Genomic DNA, 26,094 nt, shown 5'->3' with positions numbered 1-26,094 from the left:
ATCAGGGTATTGGAGAATTGAAATCGTGCTGAGTCGTTAACCCATAGAATCCTCTGGCGACTATCAACCGTACAAACTGCGTCTGACGTTTTCAAGTGTTCCTTGATCTTCTAGTTGTTGGAAAACTTTCGCAAGCGGTGGGGACCATGTCTCACTCACCAAAAGGTCCTGTAAACCATGCGCAAGTATGTGACTATCCTTGGCATCCTGGAAGTAGTCATTGAGGGGAATATTATCAAACACACCGTAATCGTAAAGATTGCCCAAAACTCTGCCAAACATATTAACAATCGGTAACTGGGTGGCGGTCAAAACAATCTGTGTAACAATACCACTATTCTGTACTGCCTTAAGAGTGGCCGCAAGCGTCAGCTCCACAATATCGCCTTCGAAAGCAGAATTAACAAGGTTGTTGAGGAAGGTAGCAAACGTGCCCAGATAATCAGTATCTTCACGCTTCAGGTAAGTTGTGGTGTTTGACTGTAATTCTGGAGCTTTACTCTCAAAGTTTCTGGCAGTCAGGAAAATCATGTCAAAGGTGAGATCTTGGCCAGCACCAATATTATTAAGAATCTCTGCAATGAAAGGATGTTCAGTCAAGACATCACCAAGGTTGCTAGTCAAGTTCTCTCTGTTCTGATCATCGAGAAGCAAATCGCCAGCAACGGACTCTATGATGCCAGATCCCATCACCACATCCAAAATGGTACTAATGTTCATGGAGATGTTCAACAGCGAGAGAGGAGAGTCACCTGTCATGACGCCAGCCAAAACCAGGTAGATTCCTCTTGACAAATTATCTATCTCCTGCTTAGAGCCGGCAATCTCATACAAGATGCCCTCTATCACTTGGGACTCTTTAACTTGTGTGAGCACATCAGTCAAGACATTCTCCAACACGGCACGCTTTTGGATGTTACCGTCATCATCGTGTTGTTGAAGAGCATCGACAAACTGAACAGCATAGTCATACAACTCAGCAAAAGCCGGGCTCATGAGGTCAGGAGCACCAGTATCTCTGGTGACAATCCGGGGTTCAGCATCAAAGTCAGCTAGTGGCTGTAACGCCAGAACAAATGATGAAGCCATCAAGGGCAAGGCTGTGACGAAGGCAAACAACCTCATTTTGTAGTTTCGATGAAAAAAGGGAAAAGTGGGTGGGTCAGATAGTTCAGGACGGGGATTATGAACCAGCGGCGATAACAAGCCTTCGGAAGAAAGAACGAAACTGAGGTGATCAAAAAACTGGGGGTTGGACCAAAAAGAAGTTGTAACGACTAATCTCGAGAAAAAGCTAAATGAGCAAAGCGCTGGTATATATCGTTGCACAGTAGGTCACTATTGAATTTGTCTCTTTTTACCCTATTTGGCCATCTGACAATTTTTTGATTCGGGGAGGAGATGTTTACATTGTGCGCACGGCTAGGCAGGACTGTCCAAGTAATCTGCATCAGTTTGTGGCCATTTCGCACGGTTCGCACTGGCTGCCCCCAGGATTTTAGGCTCGCTAATGAAGCAGGGCGCCTAAGCCTTGCATGCTTTCGAGAAAAGTTAGAGCTTAAACTCAACAGGTGGAAGTGAGCTTGGAAGGAGTCGGTATTCGATGTTTCATGAGACTTCGGACAAAGTCTCAACTTTCCATTGGAAGATCTCTATGGGCCGCCCATAGGGCACTTGAAAATTAAGAAAAGTCATGCATCTGAATTAAGGCCACCATTTCTAAAATAGGCAAGTCGTGAGCAGGTCGCCTGCAGGCAAGATCAAATATCACTTCCCTTTTGGGAAAGAATTATTCTTCCTTACAGTTTCACATTAACCAATGCAGTAATTTTTGCACCCATAGCACAACACTCGTACTTTTGTGATGGCCGCCGTAGCACAGTGGAATTTCCCGAAATGGTGGTACCCTTTTTGCTTGACTTGCTGAGCCCTTTCTTTATATAGGGTTCCCAGGCCCCACAGCCATAGAACTAGGAATCCACGAAACTTCTTCTTTTCATCACCCACCAACTTTTCCCTCCCAGGCATAATCATCCATTGATCACAGATGAAGTTTGCTTTCGTCTCGACCCTCCTTTGCATCTTTCTGGCTGTGACGCTAGCGTCCCCAATAGCGACTCCTGTGGGAGATGAGTTTGACTTGTCTTTCCTTGAAGAAACTATTGAGGCCAGGTTGGATCCCCACGAATACGAAGCTTTATCGCATTTCATCCAAAAGAGAGACAACGGTTTCGAAAACACATTCGAGTCTCTTTTAAACATAGTCAATGACTCTGGTATCATTTGGGCCGTCATGGATCAAATTGCTTACTACCCAAACCGTATTGAATTTATTGCCAACACCACCGCTGGCCTCATTGGCGGTACCGAGCTTTCGGACATTGGCGATTTATTGAGTGGCTTGAACTTGGATTTGCTTGATGTCAATGTTTCTGCCATTGTTAAGGCTGTTGGCGACTCTGGCGTTGTTCAGAGCTTGTTGGACGGTATCTTATTGGACGAGGACTACAGACCACATCTTGTGAACCTTGTCTCTAGAGTGTTGAGAAGTCTGAAGAACCTCTTCTTGTGGTTGGTTGAGGACGTCTTTGGTAATGACAAGAACAAGAGAGATGAGAGCAGTGGCCTTGAGACTTTTGTCAGCAACATGCTTTCCACCATCTTGTCTTCCACTCTTGTCGCCAATGTTGCCGAGGACTTCCTTACCGCCTTGAACAATACCCAGTTCCTCACTTACAACGTTAAGTACTTCCTTGCTAACGAGGGATACCAGAACATGACTGCTCAGCTTTTCATTGATGTCATGAACACCGGTGCTGTCAGCCTTAACGGAACCTCGCTCAATATCACTAGTCTCACTGAGAGCCTTTTGAGTAAGCCAGAGGTGATCAGCGGTGCTGTTGGTTTCTTGCTCTCTGGTAACCTTAACCTTGGTGGATTGGGTAAGTACACTGATGCTATCGGTGAAATCGTCAAGGGCGTTGAGAAGGAAGGCACTTTTGCTGAGTTGAACGAATATGTCTTCTCCGAGTCCCACACTGTCTCTAAGCCTTTACTTTACACTGGCCAAGTCGTTGTCCCAAGAACTGCTTCATTCACTCTTGGTGGTATTGGTGGCTTCAACAATGCCAGCAAAACTACCAGTGGCTCTTCAAAGACTTCAGGCTCAACCAGAGCAAGTTCTTCGCCAACTATTACCTCTGCTTCCAACACCGGAAACAGCAGTGATTTCACCTACAACACTTCTGATGATCTCAACGAGCTGGAGTCTGCCGCAGAGGTTGAGTCCATCCTTTCTTTGCTTAACGCCAGCCCAGCTAGCGAGACCAACAGCGCTAGCTCCTCCAGTAGATCTAGCGCTAGATCCTCTGGTTCTCTGGCTGGTTCTAGTGTCGTTTCCGAAGCCACCGATAGCTTGAGCAGATGGTTCGAGACATACAGTGCCGGTGGCGATGGAGATGTCACCACGACTCTGTCTAGATCTCGTGCTAGATCCCTGTCGAGCTCTAGATCGAGGTCTGTTGTTACCGTTACAGTTGACGAGAGCACGCAGACTAGCTCCAACGGTGGATTTGGCGGCCTTTTTGTCGGCCTCTTCCAGACTTCGTCTGCTGGTGACTTCCAGCGTAGAGAAGTGTCCCAGGATTCCGGCGCCTCTGTTAAGAGTGTGCCCATGTTCTTGGTTTACTTGCAGGTTTTGGTGTTTGGCGGTGTTCTCATGCTTTAAGGTTCTTGTGGATCAAGACCCTGTCTCTTGAAAAATTTCTTTCGTTACCCTTCGCTAATTTCGGTTTTATATGTTAATTATACCTTTATACTTTGCAAAGCAAAAAAAAAAAATAAATATAATAAGAAAAAGTATTGCTCCAATGGATCTTCATACCCCCTCCACAGTAGTACCTTTCATTGGCTGCGAAAATGCGTACCCTATTGCCTCTCGATGCAGCCTTATACTGAAGCTTATCAGCAGGCGCGGCAATACTAGAACCAATTCACTACCAGAGAACCAAGGCATGCCCCAACGTCATGCTGACAAGCACAATCTGCCGAAGTCGGGCGCTGATGTCTTGGACGAGGTTGAGAATCTGTCATTGAGGACACCCACGAGGGTGTCGACGTCGTACTCTGGCGTGTCCCCGGTTGGTTCTAATGACGACACCAGCTTTCATCCTATTCCTTTTCAGGGAAACATATTCAATGGTGAGGATGCAGAGGACGAGAATCTATCTCTGAGTATGCCCAATATGGGCAGTACGCGTCAATGGTTGACTCCTCGAATGGCAAGACGGAATTCAGAAACCACATTGACTCAGAAGCGTCCTTCAAGGAGTTACCTTCTGTCGCCCAAGAAATGGTTTGCAAGTGGGAAACGAAAGAAGAAGAAGAGCTTGGTGGTGGAAGGTCCATATAGCATTGAGTATTCGGTGTTCCGACCTATTAATTACTTGCCACAAATCAAGTCAGAGGCTGACCTCAATGAGCATTTGGTAAACATCTTGCGACAAGAGAACCCGAGGCAAGCAGCAGAGCAACCACCTGAAAACTTCATCAGTGCTAATGATTTTGAGGCATTGGTATCTGCAATGACCCATGATGTCGAACATGACTCGGAATTGAGGCCTGTAAGAATCAGCCAGGGCTCTCTGGGAAGTTACTTTGTGATTGGCAAGAGAGAAAAGGTCCTAGACAATGACTCAGGATATACCCTTGAGATTTATAAAAGAGGAATATTCAAGCCAAAGGACGAAGAACCATATGGCCCCTTATCGCCAAAATGGTCAAAATGGCTACATCGTACATTTTTTCCATGTTTCTTTGGTAGAGCTTGCCTCATCCCAAACTTAGGCTATGTGAGTGAAGCAGCAGCTTGTGTGCTTGATAGACAGCTTCTTTCGTTTGTTGTCCCGCACACAGACATCATTTATTTGAAATCCAGAGCATTTTATTACACATTCTGGGAAAGGGTACGCTCAAAGCCACCAAAGTTTAAAATTGGCTCCTTTCAGATGTTTCTCAATGGGTATATTGAAGCTCAGCAATTTTTCAGCTTACATCCCTTACCTACTGACATTGAAAAACTTCCCACAAGCAAGGTCATAGAGATTGAACTGCCCCAGGCAATCGAAGAGTTAGACCTACAATTTCGCTGGACGAAGGAAGTCATTCAGCAGTTCCAGGAGCAGCTTGAAAAATTGGTCATCCTTGATTATATTATGAGAAATACGGACCGCGGTGCTGACAATTGGATGATCAAGTTAGAATGGAGGGAACTTTCCTCAGAAGGAATAACGAGGAAAATTTACCCCTTTCTCAAAATCGGCGCCATAGATTCCGGTCTAGCATTTCCATGGAAGCATCCTGATGGCTGGCGGTCATTTCCCTTCGGTTGGTTATTCCTTCCTTATGCGATAATCGGTCAGCCTTTCTCAAACAAGACAAGACAGCACTACTTGCCACTTCTCACTTCTAGTTATTGGTGGGAACAAACAATTATCAAACTTAGAAATATCTTTGAACAAGATGCGGATTTCAAAGAAAGGATGTGGCTCAAGCAAGTTGCCGTGTTGAAGGGCCAGGCCTTCAACCTAGTAGAAGTGTTGAAGTCACCACAAGCAGGTCCTTTGGAGCTCACTCGAAGAGAGAGTCTTCTAATTTGGGATGATGAGATGCATGTACCTATTCAAGTCAACAACCGAGTCATGAGTAATGCTTTGGAAACCAGCATTTACGAAGTGACCTCTGTGTCCGCAGAACCACAATCGTCGAACAATGAGACTACACCACTTCTAGAACCTCCTAAGAAATCAAAATCAGACGCTGGAAGTTTGAAAAGTGCTTTTAGCGAGAGTGAGCCTATGCGTATGTCGGGTTTTGATTATAATATGACCTATGAAGGAGATGACCGATCAGACCGTGAGGCCCATGAGGAGACCAATACAAAAATTGTCGTCATTGAACGAATGGAGAAGGCTGACGCCAAACCCCCTGTTTTCACTTGGTGTTAGGCTTTGTGAGGCTTAGTCTGGAAATCTTGGAATGCTGTCGGGTAGTCGTCGCTATTCAAACCTTTATAGTCACCCTGATTTATCTGAACAACACCAATTTCCTCCTTGATTCTCAATTGAATCATCTTTAACAAACCGTACAATGTTGAAAGAACGGGTGTAGGCACACCATTTTTAGCAGCAGTTCTCAATGGATTACCCAAAATAACTTCCAACTCAAAAAGCTGCTTCTTTCTCGAGTCTACCAACATGGAAGGTGAATAGAAGAGTCCATCACCGATATGAATGAAATATTCACTTGTCAGACTAGGGAGATCAACACCCTCACTAGCGGCAATAGCTAGGACTTCGTTCATAGCCGGTCTAAATATGTTCTCGTTGGCACCGCCGATCTGGCATCTATTAACGTCTAAGCCAGCCACAGTACATGTGGTATTCAAGACCATATTATAGACCAACTTCTCCCATCTAGATCTTAATGCGCTATCTTCGATAATGACTTTATTGACATCTTCACTCTCGTTTTGGTATAACAGTGCAAATTCCTTGACTTTTTCTTTGGTTTTGTCGTCAGAAATGTTAGGATTATGGAACGGACCCAACTTCAATGTATCCTTGTGCAGATTGTTCACAACGCAATTGATATTGGTGGACCCAATCAACGAAATGCCAGAAAGTACTGGGTTGTTTGGATAAGCTTTAATTATTGGCTCTTCAATACCAATACCGTTCTGAATGAGTACGACAGTGTTCACGCCGTCCACCACAGCCGGTTTAATAATCTCATCGCATGGCAGAGGGCCGTCAGGAATATTTTTTGTAGTAACGACAATGTAATCGAATGGACCATTGTCAGCGACAGCATCTTCAACACTTCTGCTGATATGAGCAGGCTTCCAGTTCTGAAGATCTCCGTAAGTCACCGACTTGATCTCGAAACCCTCCGTGGAAGCCTTATCATAGGCAGAGCGCACGACCAAAGTAACATTAGCTTTCTTGTTTAACGTGAGGGCGAGCGCAGCAATAGTGCCTACTCCGCCAGAGCCAATAACAAGGACATTGGGTTTTGACATTTTGAAATGGAAGTGACTCTAGATAGCGTTCCTTCATCTTTAAGTGCGCCTTTAGTACCTTGACGAATTGAGATTGACTGCAGGAGGTGGGGAATAATACGCTATATTCCGTTTGATGTAGCGCGAGCTAAATAGGCATTAGCCGTTACTTGGATACTTGATGGAAGACACCATCACCGGTATAGCTATAGTAGTCTCTTGCTTGGATGATTCGAAGTTCGAAAAATCTCATTGAATCTGCATCGTTCATTTTGCCTTCTAAAATATCGCCCTCCTCGGGAATGGCGATTTTCTTGTATTTGCAAAATTCCTCAAGGCCCAACTTATGAGTGAGCTTAAGCACATCGGCCATGATTGTGAGTACCTGGTTCACAGCAAGACCGATGTTCTCAGGATTGTTGTAGAACTTGTCAAGAAGAAGTGCTGTGAAAAGATCGCCAACGCCTGTGAAGTAGGATTTGATTACCGGAATCTTATAGTATGTCATGTTGAGCGCATCTTTGGACGACACAGCACAGTAGATGGAATCAGGATCGTTCTTGTTGCTGAAGGAAAATTCACTTCCCAAACTAGTAATGACAATGTGCTTGATGTTACAAGTCTTATGAAGATGTTCTGTAGCTTCTCTGAGCTCTTTTTCGTTAGTGATCTTGAAGCCGCTAAGAAGCTCCAACTCAAACTGGTTTGGAGTAATAATGTCCACATAACCCATGCTGAGAAGTTTCCTGTAAGCTTCAACGCAAGCATCGTCCACATAGAGATGGCCTTGGTCACCCATGACAGGGTCACAGACATAGATCGATGATGAGTTGTTAGTCTTGAGCAGAACGACATTTCCGGACAAGATATCGATAAGTTCCGCTGAAGGAATATAGCCCGAGATTATCGCATCATACTGACACTTAACGTCCACAAGACCATGAAACAATGCAGACATGTCGCTGGCGGTAACGGCAGAGCCTCTAACGAACCCATATCCCGTATGGTTGGAGAAATTGACGGTATTGATGTTATCAACGTCCCAACCAAGGAACTGTAGGGGGAAAGTTGCAGCTCTACCACCCACGTAACCGTGGACAACGTGAGACTGAACAGAAAGGACGTTCTTCATGGAGGAGGGTTCTAGTTTATGAGTGTTCTAATGATTTTGATGGGTTAGGTGAAAAGACCTAACGTGATGGAGTCAGGATGTGACTCCACGCACGTGATGCGATGACTCTGAGTGGTAGCTACGAAAGTTGCACACGATCAAGAAAGAGACCCAAAAACCAGAAAAAAGGTGATATTTTCCAAGAAAGTAGAAGTTCAACCGGGATTGGTTCTAGCAATTTTTCAAATTCGGGACCGATGCATGGTATGACACCGATGAGCTAAGCGAAGAAAGTGACGGAATGCATGAAGAAACAGCCATAGAGAGGTCAATGCCCAGAAAAGCGGCAAGTCAAAGATGGAAAAGATAAATTGGATGCGGCCACTAAACAGACGGCTCTTTACAGATTTTTCAGATTTTTTTTTTCTTGTTCATGCACATTTGACAGTCGTTTGCAAGAAAGTTTCACAATTGGCTCAAAGCTGCGAACCACCAATCACCAGGGTTGTGAGTGAGAAGACCAAGAAAAAAACTTGAGGGAAAATAGACTACCAGAAATACCGAAAAAAATAATACCCACATTCCCATACAAACAGGGAAGAATAAGAGAGAGGTCAATGCTTAGACTAGACGATATTGTCAATTGGAAAGCCAACACTAAACAATGGTTCTGAGGGTACCCGTCTTGGCACTCCCAGAGGCAGAAGCAGACAAATACCAACCATCTGTTTGGGCACCCTATTGGCATTGTCGAGTTAGATTTAGCTGCAAGCAAGTAAGTATGGAACAAACGAGCCGCGTGGTTAGGAGAAACAGGAGAAAAGCGTACAATATGAAGAGAGAAAACTGGCGCGGGACATATCCATGCCTTTTGGGGGAGTGGTGAAAAAAAAAAAAAAAAAAAAATAAAAAGAAAGTCTCAGGCCTGGACGGATTCCAATGGTGGTTATTCGGTTTCACAATTCACGTTTCACAATTCACGTTTCATATACGCTGATTGCCCGTTCACAGCCTGCGATCGTCACGACGAACAAAAAAGAAAGAAAGCGAATACCGATCAAAAGGGGGTATCTAGAAAGGTAGTGGAATGACGTAGAGCCCTGGCGTGGAATGAGCGATAATGGCAAACCACGTTTAGGCCCGGCAGCGCGGGTGGGAGAAAAGTGTAAAGTGAAAAAAGCAGGCCAAAACGCAGGCAAGGCAGAGAAAATGAATGGGCGACCAGGATCCACAATACCAACCACAGGACAGGACTGGCTGCGTTATTTACCCCCCAAGCGAATTGTCTTCACCTGATGGTGACGATGCTCTGCTTCAGAATACTGAAGAGGGTACCGTGGATGGTATTGGAATATTTCTTTGGTCTGGTTTTCTCGTCTCAATGGGCCACCCCCTTTCCCCTTTGTCTTGTTTCCATATTTATCTGCTTACCTCAATCGCGGCTGCGATTAGCATCCTGAGCCTCTTTTCTGAAGTTTTCTCGAGCTCTCACACCGCAATCGATTTTTTTCCCCCTCCTACTGAAAAAAACCAAAAGAAAAAAAAAAAAAAAGCATAGGATTAACCGCCTGCTTGGCACGGCCCGATTTTTCATAATTCCCTCACCCCATACTCTCCCTTCAATTCCAATTCATCCACCGTTTCTCTCATATTATTATTATGCTTACCGTCTTGGTTCTCGTCATTCTCAATCTTTACAATTTCCCCTAATGATCACTTCCAATCGTGCCTTCGCCTCGTCTCTGCACCATACCATGTAAAGAGCCTCATGGTCTGGATTCAGTGCCTGCACCTCCGCCTCTATTTTAATTTCCTCAGTCGTCGTCGACCACTCTGCCCACCACACATGCAGTGCCCGATTCGGCCTTCTGAGGAGAGGCGAGACAGCTATATATACTTTGCCTCCCGCCCCACCCCCTCTGGTACAAAAGTCTTTTCTTGGTTAGGTACATCCTCTTTCAATTCCTTTAGCATCAGCTATCTTCTTTTTGTCTTCACTTGTTTGACTTCACCATATACCAATGACTGTCGCCGTGGACCCCAACTTCAAATCGTCTTTGCCCCCACGCAAAAGAGCCAGAACCCAGGAGGAAAAGGAACAACGTCGTGTGGAGAGGATCCTTAGAAACAGAAGGGCCGCCCACGCCTCCAGGGAAAAGAAGCGTAAGCACGTTGAGTACTTGGAATCCTATGTCTTGCTGTTGGAGTCCAACTTGGCCACCTTGTCTGACAACTATCTGGCAGTGTCCAACCTCCTTTCTCAAGACAAGATTGATTCCCTCAACTTGCCTACCCTTCAGGACTTGACGTCTTTGAAAAACCAAATCCATACTAACATGTCGCTGGTCGCTCCTATCTCCAAGTCTTCTAAAATGGGCTCCGTCCTGTTTGGTGACGAGGATATCGACGGTGACGATATGGATAACCACGGCGACTTTACTGTCGAGGATACTCCAGAAATCCAAGTCAAGAAGGAAGAATCAGAAGGTCTCGCCGAGCCAGCCGCTGAAGCTCCTAAGACTACCATCAAAGTCGAGGAGCCTCAGCTGAACCTCTTGTCGGCCTCTCCTTCCGGCTACTTCAACTACCTTCTGCCTGTCTCGATGGATTCCCCAATGAATTCCCCAATTGATTTACAATTGAAAATGAGCGAGTCTGTGGATCTCGCCGAGTCGTATTCCGGCTCCACCACCTCGGGCTCTGTCCCTAGTACCCCCGACATGTCCATGCAACATAACGATGTCCCAATGATGGATTCAGCTACTTCAGCTTTCGATATTATGGCGCAAAATCCAGCAGCGATTTTGTCTCCAAGGTTAATCGTGGCTTGAGTTACCTTGCAAAGCACTTGATTGTTCTCTGCTTGTCGCACCGTTTCCAGCTTTACTGCTGGCTCCTGCAACGTGTGAAGAAAGACGTATATTAATCTGCTTCTGATGGCCAGGCGGTCATCGGCGGTTGATTAATATGCGTGAGATATTTCTTAGCACAGTTGTAGTGCAGGGTCGATTTACAGCATAGAAGTAACAACCTAGCAGCATTTGTTAGCGCTCTCATTCTCACGCATAACCGTTTGGTCCGCAGCACCAGTCGATCCTGTTGTACATGGTTCATCATTGAACACCGGTAGTAAAATGGACGAGTTGGATCTTCTAGGCGACAAAGACATCTCCTTTGGTGTCAAGTTCGAGGCTGATCCTACGGCTCTTGATATTGATCAATTCTTATACTTGTAAGGATGTTTTTGATCAAGAATCGCTCATCCTACTGTCACACTGTATATTAAATTGGGCGGTTTAGGAAGGTAATAAATTAACACACTGGGAACATTAATTGGGGATTATTTACGATAAGAGATTTACAAACAGAAAAGAGAAATAAAAAGAAACAGAAAACAAAAAAACAAAAAAAAAGCAAAAAAAAGCTACAAAATACCGAAGTGAGATTTTATCAATATGTTATATGGCAGTTCCGACAGTTTACTTGAGAAAAAGAAAAAAAGAAAAAAAAATAATAAAACAAAAAAAAAACCCAAAAAAAAGCTCCTTTTGGGTCTTGTCTATTATTTGTTTTTTACTTTTTTCTTTCCATTTGTGAATAGTTGGTTTAATGCCTATACGAACCTGGGTTTGGTGTTGTGACGCTTCAACTATGAAGGCGCTCCTCTATCGAGTTGACGCGACTTCTACAGTGAAAGCTATATGATACTTGAGCCTTGTTATATTAGAATAGACGATCTCAATTTGATTACCACTGTAGATTTAACTCTCCCATCACCTGCTTACTGCCATCCAGTAGATGATCAAATTCCCTTGATGCTTTAACGCGCCCGTAGTAGATTTGGCAATCGCCATTGGCACAGTGGGAGACATATTGGACACTAGCAGTATTGGCAAAGTTGCGTTTGTTGCAAGCAATACATATGTTCTGGTAGTCCAATACCTGTACTTCTTTATCTTTGACAACGGAGACAATATCCGTTGTAAGCCCAATCTCGTGTTCAAGGCACCTTTGACATAGGTATTTGGAAGTTGAGTCCTTCATGCTTCCTTCACACGAATAGCATTGGTCCGATTGCACGAACTCACTGATGTTGATAATGTCTTTCTTCTTGATTGCAAGCTGCCTGGTAGATTTGGGCATTTCACGGTACCATTCTTGAATATTGACCCCCATCAAATTGAACACTCTTTCCAATGGGGGAATCAAGACTCTGGTGATGTAATACTCGAAATCCAACTCGAGAGGATTATCGGTGCTGTAGGACGAAACATATTCATCTGGAGTAACACATCTGTCCTTGATTCGTTCTTTTCTTGAATCCCTGATGACTAGGTAAGGTATCCGCTCACGGTATTGAGGTTCACTTCTGGGATCTTTTGAAGCTTTCTTCTGAGCCAAAATAGCACCCGGCGGCAAATACTTGTCGTTCTTATATGAGCCGTAACGAACCTCTTTAGCAAAGCAAAAGTCTTTCACATTGACCTTATTGAGAAAGATTTTCTGAAACTGCTCGACAGTGTACAGCTTTACTTTGGAGAGATTTTTGGTTTCAAAAAGGATTCTCAAGGTTTTTCCAACCATCTTCAGCTGGGCTGGTATACCATCTCTTCTAATCGTTTCGATACCTTTAGCTTCAAATTTTGGGATAAGTTGATCCTCAAACTCATAGCAGTGTCCCACATATCTCTTTTTGGCTAGCAAGACACAAGGATGGTACACTTTTTCAAATTTCAATTTAATAGGGTCAGGGAAGAAATCAGTGACCTCTTTTGCAAGTTCTTTGCCATACTTAAACGCGTCCTCCTTCGATCGACCAGGGAAGTAAACGAAAAGCGAATCAGTATCTCCATAGACAACTTTGGCATTAACAGGACTACTCTCGATGATTTCAATAGATTTTGTAAGGATCTCTCTTCCAGTTGAGACAATAGCATCAGCTATATCTGAGTTCGGCATTCTACCACTGAAACTGGCTGATGTATATCCGTAGGTCACATTAGCGATCAACTTCAAGGCCAATTGCTTCAGGTTATAAAGTTTTGCAAGTTCAACATCTTCCCTGAATGCCCCTGCGACAGCTTTAACATTGATTCGCATATTCAAGATTTCTTGCAACATCCTTGATAAGATTGACTTGCGAAATTTGCTCGAAACGAACATCATACCGTTGGGTGACACGTTGATACCTTCGTTTTTTGAGAGTATATCTATAATACCCTGCGGTAGCTTAAGATGGGGAAGATAACCAACCACATTCTTGTTCTGATGGAAGCCCTCAATAGGTCCCAACAAAGTTGAATAACAATAGTTGTAAGCGATCATAATCGAAGGATATAACGATTGAAAGTCTAGGACAACAAGAGGGGACTTGTAAAAGTTTGAATCAGGTTCCATGATGAGCGGAATGGAGTCCAATGCTCGCATATCGTGAACTTGATTCTTTGATGGAGAGTTGAGAAGCATATTTTCTTCCTTCGCTATACGAAGAAGAATAGACTCCACCTTAAACTGGGATCCACGATAAAAGTTAGAGTTAAAGTCGATACCGATCAATCTTGACTGTTCCACATTCCTCAATATCATCTCCTGAACATTCATGATCTTTAGGGTGAGGCCAAGACGATGTATATGATACTTGCAAAACATGAATGTCTTGTTGAAGTTGCCGCTTCTGAACCACTTACTAAGATCAAGGCTCACCACCTTGGGAAGGGTTTGATGAAGTAAATGAAAGCAGACATTCTCTAGAGAATACGATGTGAGACTGAGCTCCGAACGAAGCACTCTCCAAATATTGAGTAGATGACGGCCGTTAATTTTGAGAGCGGACGTATGAGTGTAGCCCCAACGGTCCCCAAATTTGCCGTTACTTTTGAAACTTGAACGGCTGAGTCTCGCTAAAAGATTTGTTTCATACTTCACTTGAAAGCGCTCAGCAAGATATCCCCAGCTTGATGCATTAATTTCGTAACCGGAAAGAATGTCGGGGTCAAAGGTATCGACATAGTCCAAAAAGGTCGTTATCATATCCTTTTCAGACGTGAAAACTCTCACCTTCGTCTTCAAAAATACTGAAACCCTAGCAAAGATCTCCTGGTAGAAATAATATTCTAATCCTTCTAGACACACGAAAATGGCCGTTGTATAAGGTGTTTCACGGTGCATAGCGTTTGCATCATCAAAATGGTAGATGATTGCACTGACTGGATCAGACTTAGGATCAGGTTCCATGTTATTATTCGTGTTGACATGCAATTCCATATGGAGATTTGTCATACTTAGGAAACCACTCGGGTTCCTGGCAACTTTATCAGCCCTGTATGAATACTTAAAATCGTAGGTTTGCGTTACAGCTGGCTCTATTTGTGACTTGAATCTTTCTTTCTTGTACTGAATGTTGGACTCAACCACGTCAACCCAGTCTTTCATAAACTTTTTTGTAGGGGGGTCTTTGCTGTATTGCCAATACTGAGGTCGACTTGCAGTGAAAGTCGGTCTTGCAGGGTCCAGTGGTTCCCAAGATCCGCTATCCTCGCTTTTGAACTGATACGGACCCAATGAATTATCGCCCAAAAGTGGAACAACAATTTTCTTGTTGGCAAAAACAAGCGGCTTCGAGTGGATGTCTTCCTTCTTGTAGTAAGAAGGGTCCGTATACTCGATATCCATTAGCCCAGAATGGCGCAATGTCTTCATGAAATTCGACTTCCTTAATGTAATTGGGACTTGGAGCTCATAGATGTTCTTAGGAGACCTGAGAAGACAATGCAGAGTTTGGGTAAAGGTTGAAGACAGGGAATTCGATTCACTCGATTCCATCTGGGAGAACGGACGCTTTCGTTGTAGCCATCGAGCACTTCTCTGGCTCTGGTCAAAGCCATTATTTTGTGGGGAATGGGACGAATCCAGCAGATGATCTGGATACGTCATCTGTAAGTCTAATTGACGAGGGCTCAGCGATGGAGATAAGCTATCATAGATTACATCGTTATCAGCTGCATCGTTCGCTGGCGTTTGAGATTGGTCATTATAATCAGTAGTTTTGTTGGCTGTCAATTCCTGTTCACTTGTAAACAACTTGTCGTAGGAGTCCCACTGAACCAAATCATCACGGTAATTGAGCAAGCGAACTTTCTGAAACCGGTCTTCTGCCTTGTCGTGGTCAACAGACTCAAAACAAGTAGGTATATTTTGGGGTAAGGAGGGCTTAATTTTCCTGTCATAATAATCATTAGGGTCGTTAAAATTCGTAGCAGCATTAAGTTTTGCAACATAATTCATTAATTCCCGAAAGCGTGGGGACGATTCCCACTCCTGAAAGCCTTTTTGTCCTATCGCTTTGAAAACCTGAGAATACAGCTTGTGGAGCAACTGGGATGTATCGTCCATGTTTCGAAGAGAACATTGATACTTAAGATCTTCGAAAGTGAATTTCAAGGAGGACAAGTAAATACTTTCAGCGGGCATTTTAGAGTTGAATTCGGATAGGTCATTATGGTTCGTTCTTTGCACGAGGTTCATGCGATTAAGGATTTGCCCTGAAGTAATGTCTATCTCAAGAAGCGACCGTCCGATTCTTGGGTATCGTGTGGGTAAAAGAACATTGTTCTTGGTAACAATACGTGAAAGATAATCTTTCAAAGGGTAAAGGTCGACATTGGAGTGGCCAACGATTGGCAGCCGGAAATGGCACTCCTCTACGTTAAGATAGCCACAGCCGTAAAGGTTGAAATCGGCAAGAAACTGAGAAGTGTAAGGAATATGGGCTTCGTAGAGGTTTGGCACGCCATAGGTTTTCTTGAGCTTGCCATCAAAGTTCCACACATCGACCTTGTTCGATGTAATAAGCTTTACTAGTCTTGTTTTGTAGAGGGGCAGGAGGAGCAGGACCTTTAAGACCTGCTTGTAACCGAGATGATATCCATAAACGGGGGAACCTCGACAGTACTCTACTGCAGCAACAAAGCGCAAGCTCTGGGTTGGGTCCTCATCGATGTCGCTATCGGACTCATCGTCTTCAACGCGCTTTCTCTGAAAAGAGTCGTGAATTTTCTTATCGAAATAGTCCTTGAGGGTATTCAAATAGGTTTTATCGAGCGGTCTATTGGTTGGACAGTCGATATACACGTATGGGTAGTAGTTATGGACGTGAACTAGGACATTGTAAGCGAGATCTCTTTCAGTTTCGACTTTCAAGGAGCCGTAGATTCTGATGAACGGGACCCGGGCTGCAAGACCGTAGAGCTGGTCCAAAGGTGTAGCTAAGTGCTGGTACGTATCGAGGTCACAAATCTGGATTTGCAAAGCATTGGCCATGTACTATATGGAAGTAGTAGAGTAAAGAAGCAAGAGAGGTATACATCTCGCGCAGAGTTCACGTGCCGCCACTGGTGGTTGCAAATACACCAAAAGCAAAGACCATTTAGAAGCACTTCTCCAGATGTGTGTTTTAAAAATATCTCACCTTTAAATACACGTTTCCCCTATATGTCAAAAGTGTTTCCTCTTTTGACAAAGACAACTAATTATAGTCCGCGCCGCAAGGACCGTTAATTGCAAGCACTTTGTCCGTGCGGCACCTTCGGCAGCGGGAGCGGGCCTGAGCGGTGTTAGGAGCGGTTTTTTCAGGCTTTTTTTAAACACCTATATGTATTTTTGGTTCCACCAGGCATAGGGAGCCCTGAGCGATTCCCAGCGCAGCATTACCTAAGCGCAGTAAGGTCAAAAAAGCCGAAAAGAAAAAATTGTGGTGAAAGGGGGGCCAAGCAAAGAAGATTGAGCCTTCCATGAGCGAGCAAATTTTACCATAGAATTCTCAAAAAACCACTACAAATTGACATCAGGGTGCAAAATAGACACTGGCAACCACTTCAAAAAACACACAAAACCATGGGAAAAAAATAATAAAACCTTTTTTTTTGTTCCGTCCCTTGTTGCTGCCACCCGTCGCCACCGTCGCCCAGAAATGGACCCTGGCTTAAAGAAGCCAAAAAAAAAAAAAAAAAAAAAAAAGAAAAAAGAGCACCGGCGTGGAGCTGCCCCGTGGCACGCCATTTTCCTGCTCCTCGTACTGCTTCTTCCACTGCTTCTGCTGTCCTTGTATTCTTCCCGCCAATAGTGTCCTTTTTTTTTCGACGCCCCACCACAGCCAGCAGTCCTTCCACCGAATTCTCTTCTTTTCTTATACTTCCCATCACTCACTTCTATCTTGCTTTACATGTCACTCAAAATGCCAAAAATGGGCCGCCCTAGATGTCCCACCGCTTAATGCCAATCTCTACGATTTTTTTTCTACTCTTTTGTGGGCTTCCTGGTGCGTCCCTCAGAAGCACTGCGATTGTCTCACCTCACACCACTTCAGCCCCAAGCCAGAGCCATAGAAGAGCGGCGCTAAAATGACGGCAGGGTAAAAGCTTTTTTTTCGGGGGTTCGCTGTCCCTACCATTAAGTCATAGGGCGCCATCACTGCTGGTGGTGCTGGTGCTGGTGCTGCCACGGTGCTTTCCAAACGCTCTCTGCTCTCACTTGTATACACCTCCCATGACATGGCTGTCTATGTTGGATATTTTTTATTCCCAACGTTCCAAATATTAATTACATTCTTTTTTATCCCCTATCTTTAAAATCACCCTCCCCTTTCTTTTGGTGCTTTTTTGCGGTTTCACCTCTTGCTCTACCGATTCCACCTCTTGTTGCTGTCTGTTTGCTCTGTCTGCCTGGCTTCCCGCCTGAAGACTGTACTTGCGCTGAAGGCTGCTTATACGCTGTGCGCTGTCGCGCCCTACAAAAGTCCCTCATATCGTTTGAACTCGGACACCATTGTCGGCGGTCTTTTCCCTCTGTTGGTGCCTTATTTCTTCCATCCTTACTAATTCGCCCCGGGGCTGGCAACACCTTTTTCCACCATCAAATAACCCGCTCCACCCCAAACCGTCACCTTTCCCCTTCTACGGTTCCGCCTTCATTCGACTTTTCACCTCCTTACTTTCCTTTTTACCCATTCTCACTTTCCTGCCCCGTTAGCTTTCCCTGCTGCCCCTGCTTTTTCTATCATCATGGCCGACGACAAAGACAAGGACGTCGATGACTCGGCCTCCAGGCTACTGAAGCTTTCAGTGTCGACCCCGAAGCCACCTTACGATGGTCAGTGCTCCCCGCCGGTTACCACCTCCCATGGGCCCTTGAGCAGCGACGTCCACGCTCGAATCCTCGCTTTCCAGCAAAAACGGGCTAGTCAATCCCTCAAGGAATCCCCAAAGGAAGGTCGCCTGCCTTCGACCTCCCACTCCCAAATGCATTTGCCTACCATGCCCGCAAAACCGTTGCCGCCTTTACCGCACGTCAAACCTCTGGCTGGGTCCGACAACCTGGTGCCTAAACTGTCCCTTGTACCTTCTCCATCCATCGAACTGCCTCCAGCAGAATCTTCTCCATTTGCCAAAGGCTCGATGCTGCCTTCCCTGAATAATTCTTTTGATTTGGGTAAGAAACCGTCTTTATCTCAAAGAAGAGGTATGAAACTCAACATGAAGAATTTGGGCGGCACTACAACCCAGAACCTACCCCAGGCGTACCACCACATCTCAATTCTACGGGTGAACTCGCAAGACGTCTTTCTGAACGTAAGAAGAGACCCGACTTCAAACTTAATCTTAATGAGCTGTCCTCCTCTGCCACCAGCTCAGAAGCTCCCAATTCCGACGTCAGCTCTGTCGAATCCAACCAAGCTGCTCCTCAAAAACTTCAAGGTCTTTTTGCCAATTATTCCAAATATGTCGATATCAAATCTGGCTCTTTGAATTTCGCCGGAAAGGCCTCCTTGCATTCCGATGGTATCGATTTTTCTTCGGGTCTGTCATTCCACATCTCACTCGATGAATTACAATTTCTTGAAGAGTTGGGCAGAGGTAATTACGGTATCGTCTCCAAAGTACTCCATAAACCTACTGGCGTGCTCATGGCCATGAAGGAAGTCAGACTTGAGTTAGAGGAAAACAAGTTCACCCAAATCCTCATGGAACTTGAAGTTCTCCACAAGTGTAATTCTCCATACATTGTTGATTTTTACGGCGCTTTCTTTGTTGAGGGTGCCGTTTACATGTGTATGGAATTCATGGACGGTGGATCGCTCGACAAGTGCTATGGTAACGGCGTTCAAGACGAAGCCTGCCTTGCTTATATCACCGAATGTGTCATCAGAGGCCTCAAAGAACTTAAGGACCAACACAATATCATTCATAGAGATGTTAAACCTACAAATATCTTGGTTAATTCTTTGGGTAAGGTGAAGCTCTGTGATTTCGGTGTTTCTGGTAACTTGGTTGCTTCTTTGGCCAAGACGAATATTGGCTGTCAATCATACATGGCACCTGAGCGTATCAAGACAATGAACCCTGATGACGCAACATACTCCGTCCAATCTGACATTTGGTCTTTAGGTCTCACAATCTTAGAGATTGCTGCCGGTAGATACCCTTACCCACCCGAAACATTCGATAATATCTTCTCGCAGTTGAGTGCGATCGTTGACGGTGAACCACCCAAGCTTGATAGTAACAGCTTCTCGAAAGAGGCCCAAATATTTGTCAAATCTTGCTTAAACAAGAACCCAGATCTTCGTCCTCCCTACGATGTGCTTCTTGAATCACCATGGCTAACAAAGCAAAGAGGTGTTGATCCTCACATGGATCGTGTTGTCCAAGAGAACTTGAAGGCTCGTAAGGAAGCTAAGGCTGAGAGTCAACCGAAGAAATCTGGTCAAGGTCTGTCAAGAGCTGGTGTTAATGTCGCCAATGCTGGCGCCGCTCTGGTGATGGGCAGAGAAAATGTTTCATCTTTGCTTAAAAACAAAGTCAACGCACCTGCGCTTCATAGAGGGGGCTTACCATCTCAAAGGTTTAGACGATAAACAGGTGGCACGCATGCATCTCACGCTGTATCATCTGCCGTTGAATTTGGTTATCCTCAATCATCAACAACTTCATCATCATCAACATCATTATCGTCATACTCGGTTCATTTCGCATTATCATAGTGTATTATAGATTATAATATTTACTCATGTAAAGGTTAAATTTGTACAGCAGTAACAGAATGTAGTGATCGACATTGAAGTGGTATCAGACAGCAGCTTAGTATTTTGCAGCCGCGGCCCAAGTAACTACCTCCAATTGGAAGCCACCGATGCACCAATATAAAAGACAGACAGGGAAGAGAAATACATGAGTTCCCTTATAGCTCCTTCAAAATTTCAACCCCTTAATTTTACCCATATATTTGGTAAATGTCCCTTAATAGAGGCCCCTTCCATAGTGGAGTCCGTTTCGCAGTTTGTTCCGAGCCTTAAGCTTGCACCCATACATTTAGACCCCAGTCTCTGCAGTATCGCACCAACCGAACCCAGGACACCGCTGTTCAAGAGATAATAACCAAGTGTCCAACGAGAGCAGTCCAGCGAAATGTTGCAGATCGATAAAAGCAACCTCTTGATAAAGAAAACGTTGACGGAAAGGTTATTTCCTGAGCCGGATGCCCAATTGAAGTCTTTGGACAGAATCATCAGTGACTTTGACTTTACCAACTACCATGTTTCCACGTTGGACGACAGACAGCTAATCTTGATTTCTGTGTATTTGCAATGTTGGAACGACTTGACAAAATACGGTGTTTCCGAGTACTTGAAGCTGAAGTACCAGAAGTACTCTGAGTTTTTGAGCACTGTGGATGATGTGGAGTCCGGCTACAACTTCAGTTTTGTCTTGGACACTGGAGCCTTGGCTTCCAAGTCAGACGACGTCAAGCAGGAATTGATTGAGGAGTTGGCTTTATTGAAGAGACATGCCATTGCTTCTGCATTTGAGAAGGCCTTCAGCCGTTACGACCAGCTTGCAGAGCAATTCAAGGACCAAGATACCTATGCCGAGGAAATCAGGGCTGAGTTGAAGAGCGAAGAAGTCCTTGTGATCAAGTACAGAGGTGAGGATGAATGTATTTACATTAAGCCTTCCTTCGACCGTGTGACTGTCATCTTCTCAACTATTTTCAAGGATGAGACCGATAAAATCTTTGGTAAGGTGTTCTTGCAAGAATTCGTTGATGCCCGTAAGAGATCTGTTCAGACCGCTCCACAAGTGATGTTTACTCAAAAAGAGCCTCCTTTGGATATTCAGAACGCTGTTACCAGACGTCACGATGACGACAACAAGGGCTATGTTACGTTTGTCTTGTTCCCAAGACACTTGACAAAGGGAGAACGCAGAGATAACTGTATATCATACATCCAGTTCTTCCGTAATTACTTCCACTACCATATCAAATGTGCCAAGGCATACATGCACACGAGAATGAGACATAGAGTCAGAGGGTTCTTGAAGGTGTTGAACAGAGCCAAGCCAGAGAATGTCGACGATGATGGAAAGGCTATCGACAACAGAAAGACAGCTAGCGGTCGTAAATTCGAAGCCGGGAGGGTTTAGAGAATGAGAACCGTGAATAGCTATGTATAAATTTTGTTACGCAAATTAGAAAAAGAGTTTTGAAAAATGTATTAAAATGCGTGTGTTGTCTTCTATATTTACAGGAATGTTGCAGGAGCCTTAATCCTTTGGCTTCTTAACACCATACTTGGAACGTGACGTCGATCTGTTGGCCACACCAGCCAAATCTAATGCACCTCTTACCAAACGGTATTTAACACCAGGAAGATCCTGGACTCTTCCGCCTCTCACAAGGACGACGTGATGCTCTTGAACATTGTGGCCTTCACCTGGAATTAAAGCAGAGATGACATTACCGGTCGAAAGTCTCACTCTGCAACATTTTCTCTGAGCCGAGTTAGGCTTCTTTGGCTTCAAAATCATAACTCTGACAACCACACCTTTCTTGAATGGGTTTCCTTGCAAATGAGGGGCCTTTGGAACGTTTGGCTTGACAGGGAAGCCTTGCTTACCACTTCTTATCTGGTTCAATGTAGCATACCTCTTTTGACATTGGTCAAAGACGGATGGTATAGATGGCTTTGCGGGTTGAATATTGGAGCGAATACTAGCAAAGTATGATGTCATAGACTGGGCACCTGGACGAGTCTTGGGAAGGGCTGTAAGCCTGCTGCTGAATAACGATCTAAGCATGGCTGGCGTTGGTTCAGATGCCTAATAGTGAGAATATACTTGTATTGAAAAATTGGATCCGTACTGCAGGCAGATCAACATTTTGCTCTATAAGGCCTGCTCCAAGTGGTACCAAAAGCTATCCATAGGACGAAAAAAGGAAATGAATTAGATGCAACTAGGTCTTCTATTATATATTTAAACTTCTTTCGTCCATAAAGTTTTCATAAACCAGGTATGCTAGATAGTGGGTACTTTCAAGATGGTCGTGTGTACACCGCCAATCACTGAGGGTGTATTCACCAGTAAGATTTCAGAGCATATAAGCACATCAACTACAATGTTTAGAACAGCCTTTGCTAGAAGCTTGAGACTCAATACCATACCCTTGAACACGCAGCGTGTTGCTGCCATTTCTAAACCTGTCATCCCACAATTTGTTCAGGCTTCCAGAACCTACGCTGGTTTCCCTGCCTTGACTAGGGACGTTGCCAGAGAAAGAATCATCGAGTTGTTGGAAGGTTACGACAAGGTGACTTCTAAAGACATTTCTGAGAAATCTAGCTTTGTTAACGACTTGGGTTTGGACTCTTTGGATGTTGTTGAAGTTGTCATGGAGGTCGAGCATGAGTTCAACATCCAGATTCCAGATCACGAAGCTGACTCTTTGAAGACTGTGGGCCAGACTGTCGACTACATTCTTTCCCAGCCTGATGCATGTTAAATTCTGATTCAACTGACTATAGATGAGCTCAAGTGTGCTCATTTACGTATATAAACAACCTATAGGGCAACCCGAATGCATAACACGAAGAAGATGGCTTTGTAGGACCTCTAATGGGAGCTCTTACAGATAAAATATTGAGCATTCCTTGCTGCTGTAGAGATCTAGTGTTCTTCCGAAAATATTACACGTGACCGCCGTAAGAGAAACAAGACTACAATCCTCGATATTTTTGGGCTGGACTTTTCAAGGATAACGGAAGTAAATGTCAACAATTGGTATGCTCTGATCCAATTAAATTTTATGGACAATTTGTATGGGTAGCTCAAGTAGCATAGTATTGCCTACCCAGGTAGAGTTATGTACAGTAGAGCCAGTGTGTACCCAGTGCATCCAATAACTGTGCGAGAAAAACTGTTGATGATAATCATCTATTAAACACCACCTACAACCATGATTTCCGTACGTATAGCCGATGCTCGCTTAAATTTTACAGCTTTATAACTAACCCATTTAGTACATCAGAGGTCCAGCATACAAGGTTTCCAAGATTCCTTTCAACTACACTGCCGCCAAGTCTTACGGTAAGGACTTGATCATCTGGGGTGGTGCTGCCGGTGCTGCTGTCGCTACCTTCACTGACAACTGGCCTTTGTTCCAGCAGACTTTCTACGCCAAGATCCCATACTTCGGTGAACACTGGATCAGCAACCCAGACCCAGAGGATGTTCCTATTTAAACTAGACCTATTGCACATAATCAAATTAAAATCCAACTGAACCTATGGAATGTAGTTAAGCGTTTGGCCGTCTTCAGAACGTTTGATGTACTCATTTGTAATCAATCCTTCCACTTTCTTCTTGATGTCAGTGATCAGCACATCTCCACGTGCTTTCAACTGCATCAAAACCTGTCCCATGAGCTCAGGATATAGCATTGTACCACTCCCTTTCAAAATCCTAACGATTGCTGCCTTGACTTCATCATCTCTGTTCTGTTGATCTGCCTTCTTGAGAGCTTGTTCGACAACATTGTCTTTCTCTCTTGCCATTACTGGGCGAATCTTGGAAGATTTGTCCCAGTAAGCGTAATTGAACTGATAGACGTCCTTCTCTTTCCGCAAAAGAGGGTATCTCTGGGAACTCAATGATGCGATGACTCTCCTTAGAAGTTTCTCCTCTAGTCCCAACTCACCCTGTAACTCGTCGAAAGAAATGCTTTCATGCTCGGAAAATACAAGGATAACAATTGCTTGGAGAAGGTTCACTTGTACGTCCTTGGAACCTTTATCAAAGCTTACCAGAAGCGTTAATTGATGCAAGAGATAGTTGCTCCAATCAAGGTTTTGATACTTGCCTTTAGAAGTGCTGGCACGAAATTGATCAGTGAAATTGCTCAACAATTTTTCAAGATAAGGAGGTACCTTAAGTTCAGTCGCAGGTTTGGGAATTTCTGGCCAATTAGACTTCTTCAAAACAAGAGGGAAGAACTCGATGTCATCGACCGTGGACCTAAAATTCAAGTCACATTTCTTAACGTCATCAATCATTGCTCTGAGGTTGGAGCCATCAAGACTTTCACCTACCTCAGAGAGTAGAGCGTCCACGGTCTTAAACTCTAATGGAAAGTTAAACGACTTACCCAAGAGTAATCTCTTCGAGAGATCCCTTTCGTAAGTGCTGATAAATCTGCTCTTATTTTGCACGAGCTTGAAAAATATCAGTAAATTGGTATGGAAAGAATTGAAATCAGAATCCTTCAGTTTGAAGAAAGCATCACAGTATTTGGAGAAAGTCTGTACGCAAAAGCTCTGATACTTTGGAAGAGATAGAACGTTAGACATCGCAGTTCTGACCTCAAAATCAAATTCATCCGCTGGATAGTAGCGAAGGTTTTGGCAAAGACCCATGTACCTGCCTCTCGCAGCCACTATTTCTGTTAAAGGGTTGGTTCCCAGCTTCGAGCTAGCATCCAAGAGTTCCTTTGTTTTGGTTGAGATATAGTTACCAAAATGGTAAAGAACCTGTTTCACATAATCCACCAGCAGGGAAACTTGTTCCGCATGAAGAAACTTTGTCAAAATCCCAATATCTTCAGCTTTGTTAGCTTCAAAAAGATATGGCATGCATGCAGCTAAAACTTCGGAGAGTTCTGGTATTATTATTCCGTCCAAGACTCTTCTTGCTAGAGAAGCGGCAATATCGTTGCGTTCAAGCAGCTTTAAAAACCTTATATCGTTCCTTAAATTATCAAAGACCACTGCAACGTAAGTCTTAGAGTCCTCCCACCAGTCCTCTCTGCAAGCCATGTAGTTAGAGACGAACAGCTGAAGAAGATCGATAGGGGCAGATTTCTGTTTATCAAAGTGGAGTTGTTGAAGGAATTCCACAAATTGGCCGAGTTCTTCGTAGGTCGGCGTCTCCTCGCCTGCCTTGGGGTATATAATTCTCAAATGCAACTTCGATACGATCTGGCTTATAACAGGGAACCTCATACCTTGATCATTATGGAAAAGTTCTGTAATAAGTCGAAGGCCGTGCTCACGAATGGTTTTCTTCTTTGGGTGTTGAAACAAGTAAACTCTGTCCAAGTAGACGAAAAGTTTCAGAAGATGTATTAGTTTCTCATCCCACGAGTTGTATTCTTCAATGAAAAATCTTGTATTAAATGGTTCTTGTAGTCTTTCGACAAGTTTCTCTTGATGCACTTCTTTAAATTCTATGTCTATCCTTCTGAATATGAAATCACTGAGCCGTGCTTGCTCGGAGTGCTTGTAGGTTGATAAGGCGACAACATCCCTGTTGACGCAAGTTATAGCCTGTCTAAAATCGCTCCCCAGAATCACTGCTTCAGCAACAGCTTCAAGGCTGGAACGTAATTCATCTAGTTTCTTCTGATGCCTCGCCATCTCGTGCTCTGAAGGTCTCTTAGATTTGTGCCTCGAGCCACCTGCCTTTAACACATTTCTTTGCAGAGCAGGCAAGCTGCCCGAGCCTAGATGATGAGGCAAGCCTTCGAAGTCACCGATTGCGTTGCTGTTGCCAAATGCTAACGCTTTCTCCATATGAGGGTGTTTCTTGGGATGTGGAAT

The 26,094-nt window shown here is 44.2% G+C and overlaps 12 protein-coding genes across 12 annotated transcripts; 6 read left to right on the top strand and 6 right to left on the bottom strand. All coding sequences in view use genetic code 12, as the record gives it.

Annotated features, from left to right (window-relative positions):
- Positions 1 to 63: 63 nt before the first annotated feature.
- CXQ85_001824 (uncharacterized protein) lies at positions 64 to 1,125 on the bottom strand (the record flags this gene model as incomplete). Its single annotated transcript, XM_025485520.1, has 1 exon — positions 64 to 1,125. One exon carries the CDS (start codon positions 1,123 to 1,125, stop codon positions 64 to 66), a length of 1,062 nt encoding a protein of 353 aa, XP_025340985.1.
- Positions 1,126 to 2,047: 922 nt separating this feature from the next.
- PGA45 (Pga45p) lies at positions 2,048 to 3,727 on the top strand (the record flags this gene model as incomplete). The annotated part of the gene is made up of 1 exon (XM_025485519.1): positions 2,048 to 3,727. The coding sequence occupies one exon, from the start codon at positions 2,048 to 2,050 to the stop codon at positions 3,725 to 3,727; it is 1,680 nt and encodes a 559-aa protein (XP_025340984.1).
- Positions 3,728 to 4,013: 286 nt separating this feature from the next.
- On the top strand, positions 4,014 to 5,926 carry CXQ85_001822 (1-phosphatidylinositol 4-kinase; the record flags this gene model as incomplete). Its single annotated transcript, XM_025485518.1, has 3 exons — positions 4,014 to 5,254; positions 5,441 to 5,859; positions 5,919 to 5,926. 3 exons carry the CDS (start codon positions 4,014 to 4,016, stop codon positions 5,924 to 5,926), a joined length of 1,668 nt encoding a protein of 555 aa, XP_025340983.1.
- A 75-nt stretch (positions 5,927 to 6,001) lies between these two features.
- Positions 6,002 to 7,078, bottom strand: CXQ85_001821 (uncharacterized protein; the record flags this gene model as incomplete). The annotated part of the gene is made up of 1 exon (XM_025485517.1): positions 6,002 to 7,078. One exon carries the CDS (start codon positions 7,076 to 7,078, stop codon positions 6,002 to 6,004), a length of 1,077 nt encoding a protein of 358 aa, XP_025340982.1.
- Positions 7,079 to 7,223: 145 nt separating this feature from the next.
- Positions 7,224 to 8,189, bottom strand: BUD16 (putative pyridoxal kinase; the record flags this gene model as incomplete). Its single annotated transcript, XM_025485516.1, has 1 exon — positions 7,224 to 8,189. One exon carries the CDS (start codon positions 8,187 to 8,189, stop codon positions 7,224 to 7,226), a length of 966 nt encoding a protein of 321 aa, XP_025340981.1.
- Positions 8,190 to 10,189: 2,000 nt separating this feature from the next.
- On the top strand, positions 10,190 to 11,404 carry HAC1 (transcription factor; the record flags this gene model as incomplete). Its single annotated transcript, XM_025485515.1, has 2 exons — positions 10,190 to 10,990; positions 11,204 to 11,404. 2 exons carry the CDS (start codon positions 10,190 to 10,192, stop codon positions 11,402 to 11,404), a joined length of 1,002 nt encoding a protein of 333 aa, XP_025340980.1.
- A 511-nt stretch (positions 11,405 to 11,915) lies between these two features.
- Positions 11,916 to 16,487, bottom strand: REV3 (Rev3p; the record flags this gene model as incomplete). The annotated part of the gene is made up of 2 exons (XM_025485514.1): positions 11,916 to 16,024; positions 16,109 to 16,487. The coding sequence occupies 2 exons, from the start codon at positions 16,485 to 16,487 to the stop codon at positions 11,916 to 11,918; spliced, it is 4,488 nt and encodes a 1,495-aa protein (XP_025340979.1).
- A 1,739-nt stretch (positions 16,488 to 18,226) lies between these two features.
- Positions 18,227 to 20,079, top strand: PBS2 (mitogen-activated protein kinase kinase; the record flags this gene model as incomplete). The annotated part of the gene is made up of 2 exons (XM_025485513.1): positions 18,227 to 18,683; positions 18,740 to 20,079. The coding sequence occupies 2 exons, from the start codon at positions 18,227 to 18,229 to the stop codon at positions 20,077 to 20,079; spliced, it is 1,797 nt and encodes a 598-aa protein (XP_025340978.1).
- A 550-nt stretch (positions 20,080 to 20,629) lies between these two features.
- On the top strand, positions 20,630 to 21,646 carry ARC35 (Arc35p; the record flags this gene model as incomplete). Its single annotated transcript, XM_025485512.1, has 1 exon — positions 20,630 to 21,646. The coding sequence occupies one exon, from the start codon at positions 20,630 to 20,632 to the stop codon at positions 21,644 to 21,646; it is 1,017 nt and encodes a 338-aa protein (XP_025340977.1).
- A 120-nt stretch (positions 21,647 to 21,766) lies between these two features.
- On the bottom strand, positions 21,767 to 22,300 carry CXQ85_001815 (mitochondrial 37S ribosomal protein uS12m; the record flags this gene model as incomplete). Its single annotated transcript, XM_025485511.1, has 1 exon — positions 21,767 to 22,300. One exon carries the CDS (start codon positions 22,298 to 22,300, stop codon positions 21,767 to 21,769), a length of 534 nt encoding a protein of 177 aa, XP_025340976.1.
- Positions 22,301 to 22,619: 319 nt separating this feature from the next.
- On the top strand, positions 22,620 to 23,003 carry ACP1 (Acp1p; the record flags this gene model as incomplete). The annotated part of the gene is made up of 1 exon (XM_025485510.1): positions 22,620 to 23,003. The coding sequence occupies one exon, from the start codon at positions 22,620 to 22,622 to the stop codon at positions 23,001 to 23,003; it is 384 nt and encodes a 127-aa protein (XP_025340975.1).
- Positions 23,004 to 23,784: 781 nt separating this feature from the next.
- RTT101 (cullin) lies at positions 23,785 to 26,067 on the bottom strand (the record flags this gene model as incomplete). Its single annotated transcript, XM_025485509.1, has 1 exon — positions 23,785 to 26,067. One exon carries the CDS (start codon positions 26,065 to 26,067, stop codon positions 23,785 to 23,787), a length of 2,283 nt encoding a protein of 760 aa, XP_025340974.1.
- Positions 26,068 to 26,094: the final 27 nt, after the last annotated feature.

This window comes from Candidozyma haemuli (assembly GCF_002926055.2).
Source record: "Candidozyma haemuli strain B11899 chromosome Unknown C_2014730914, whole genome shotgun sequence".
Lineage (NCBI taxonomy): Eukaryota > Fungi > Ascomycota > Pichiomycetes > Serinales > Metschnikowiaceae > Candidozyma > Candidozyma haemuli.
Note: the sequence above shows the minus strand (reverse complement) of the source record. Positions and strands in the feature narration are given on the sequence as shown.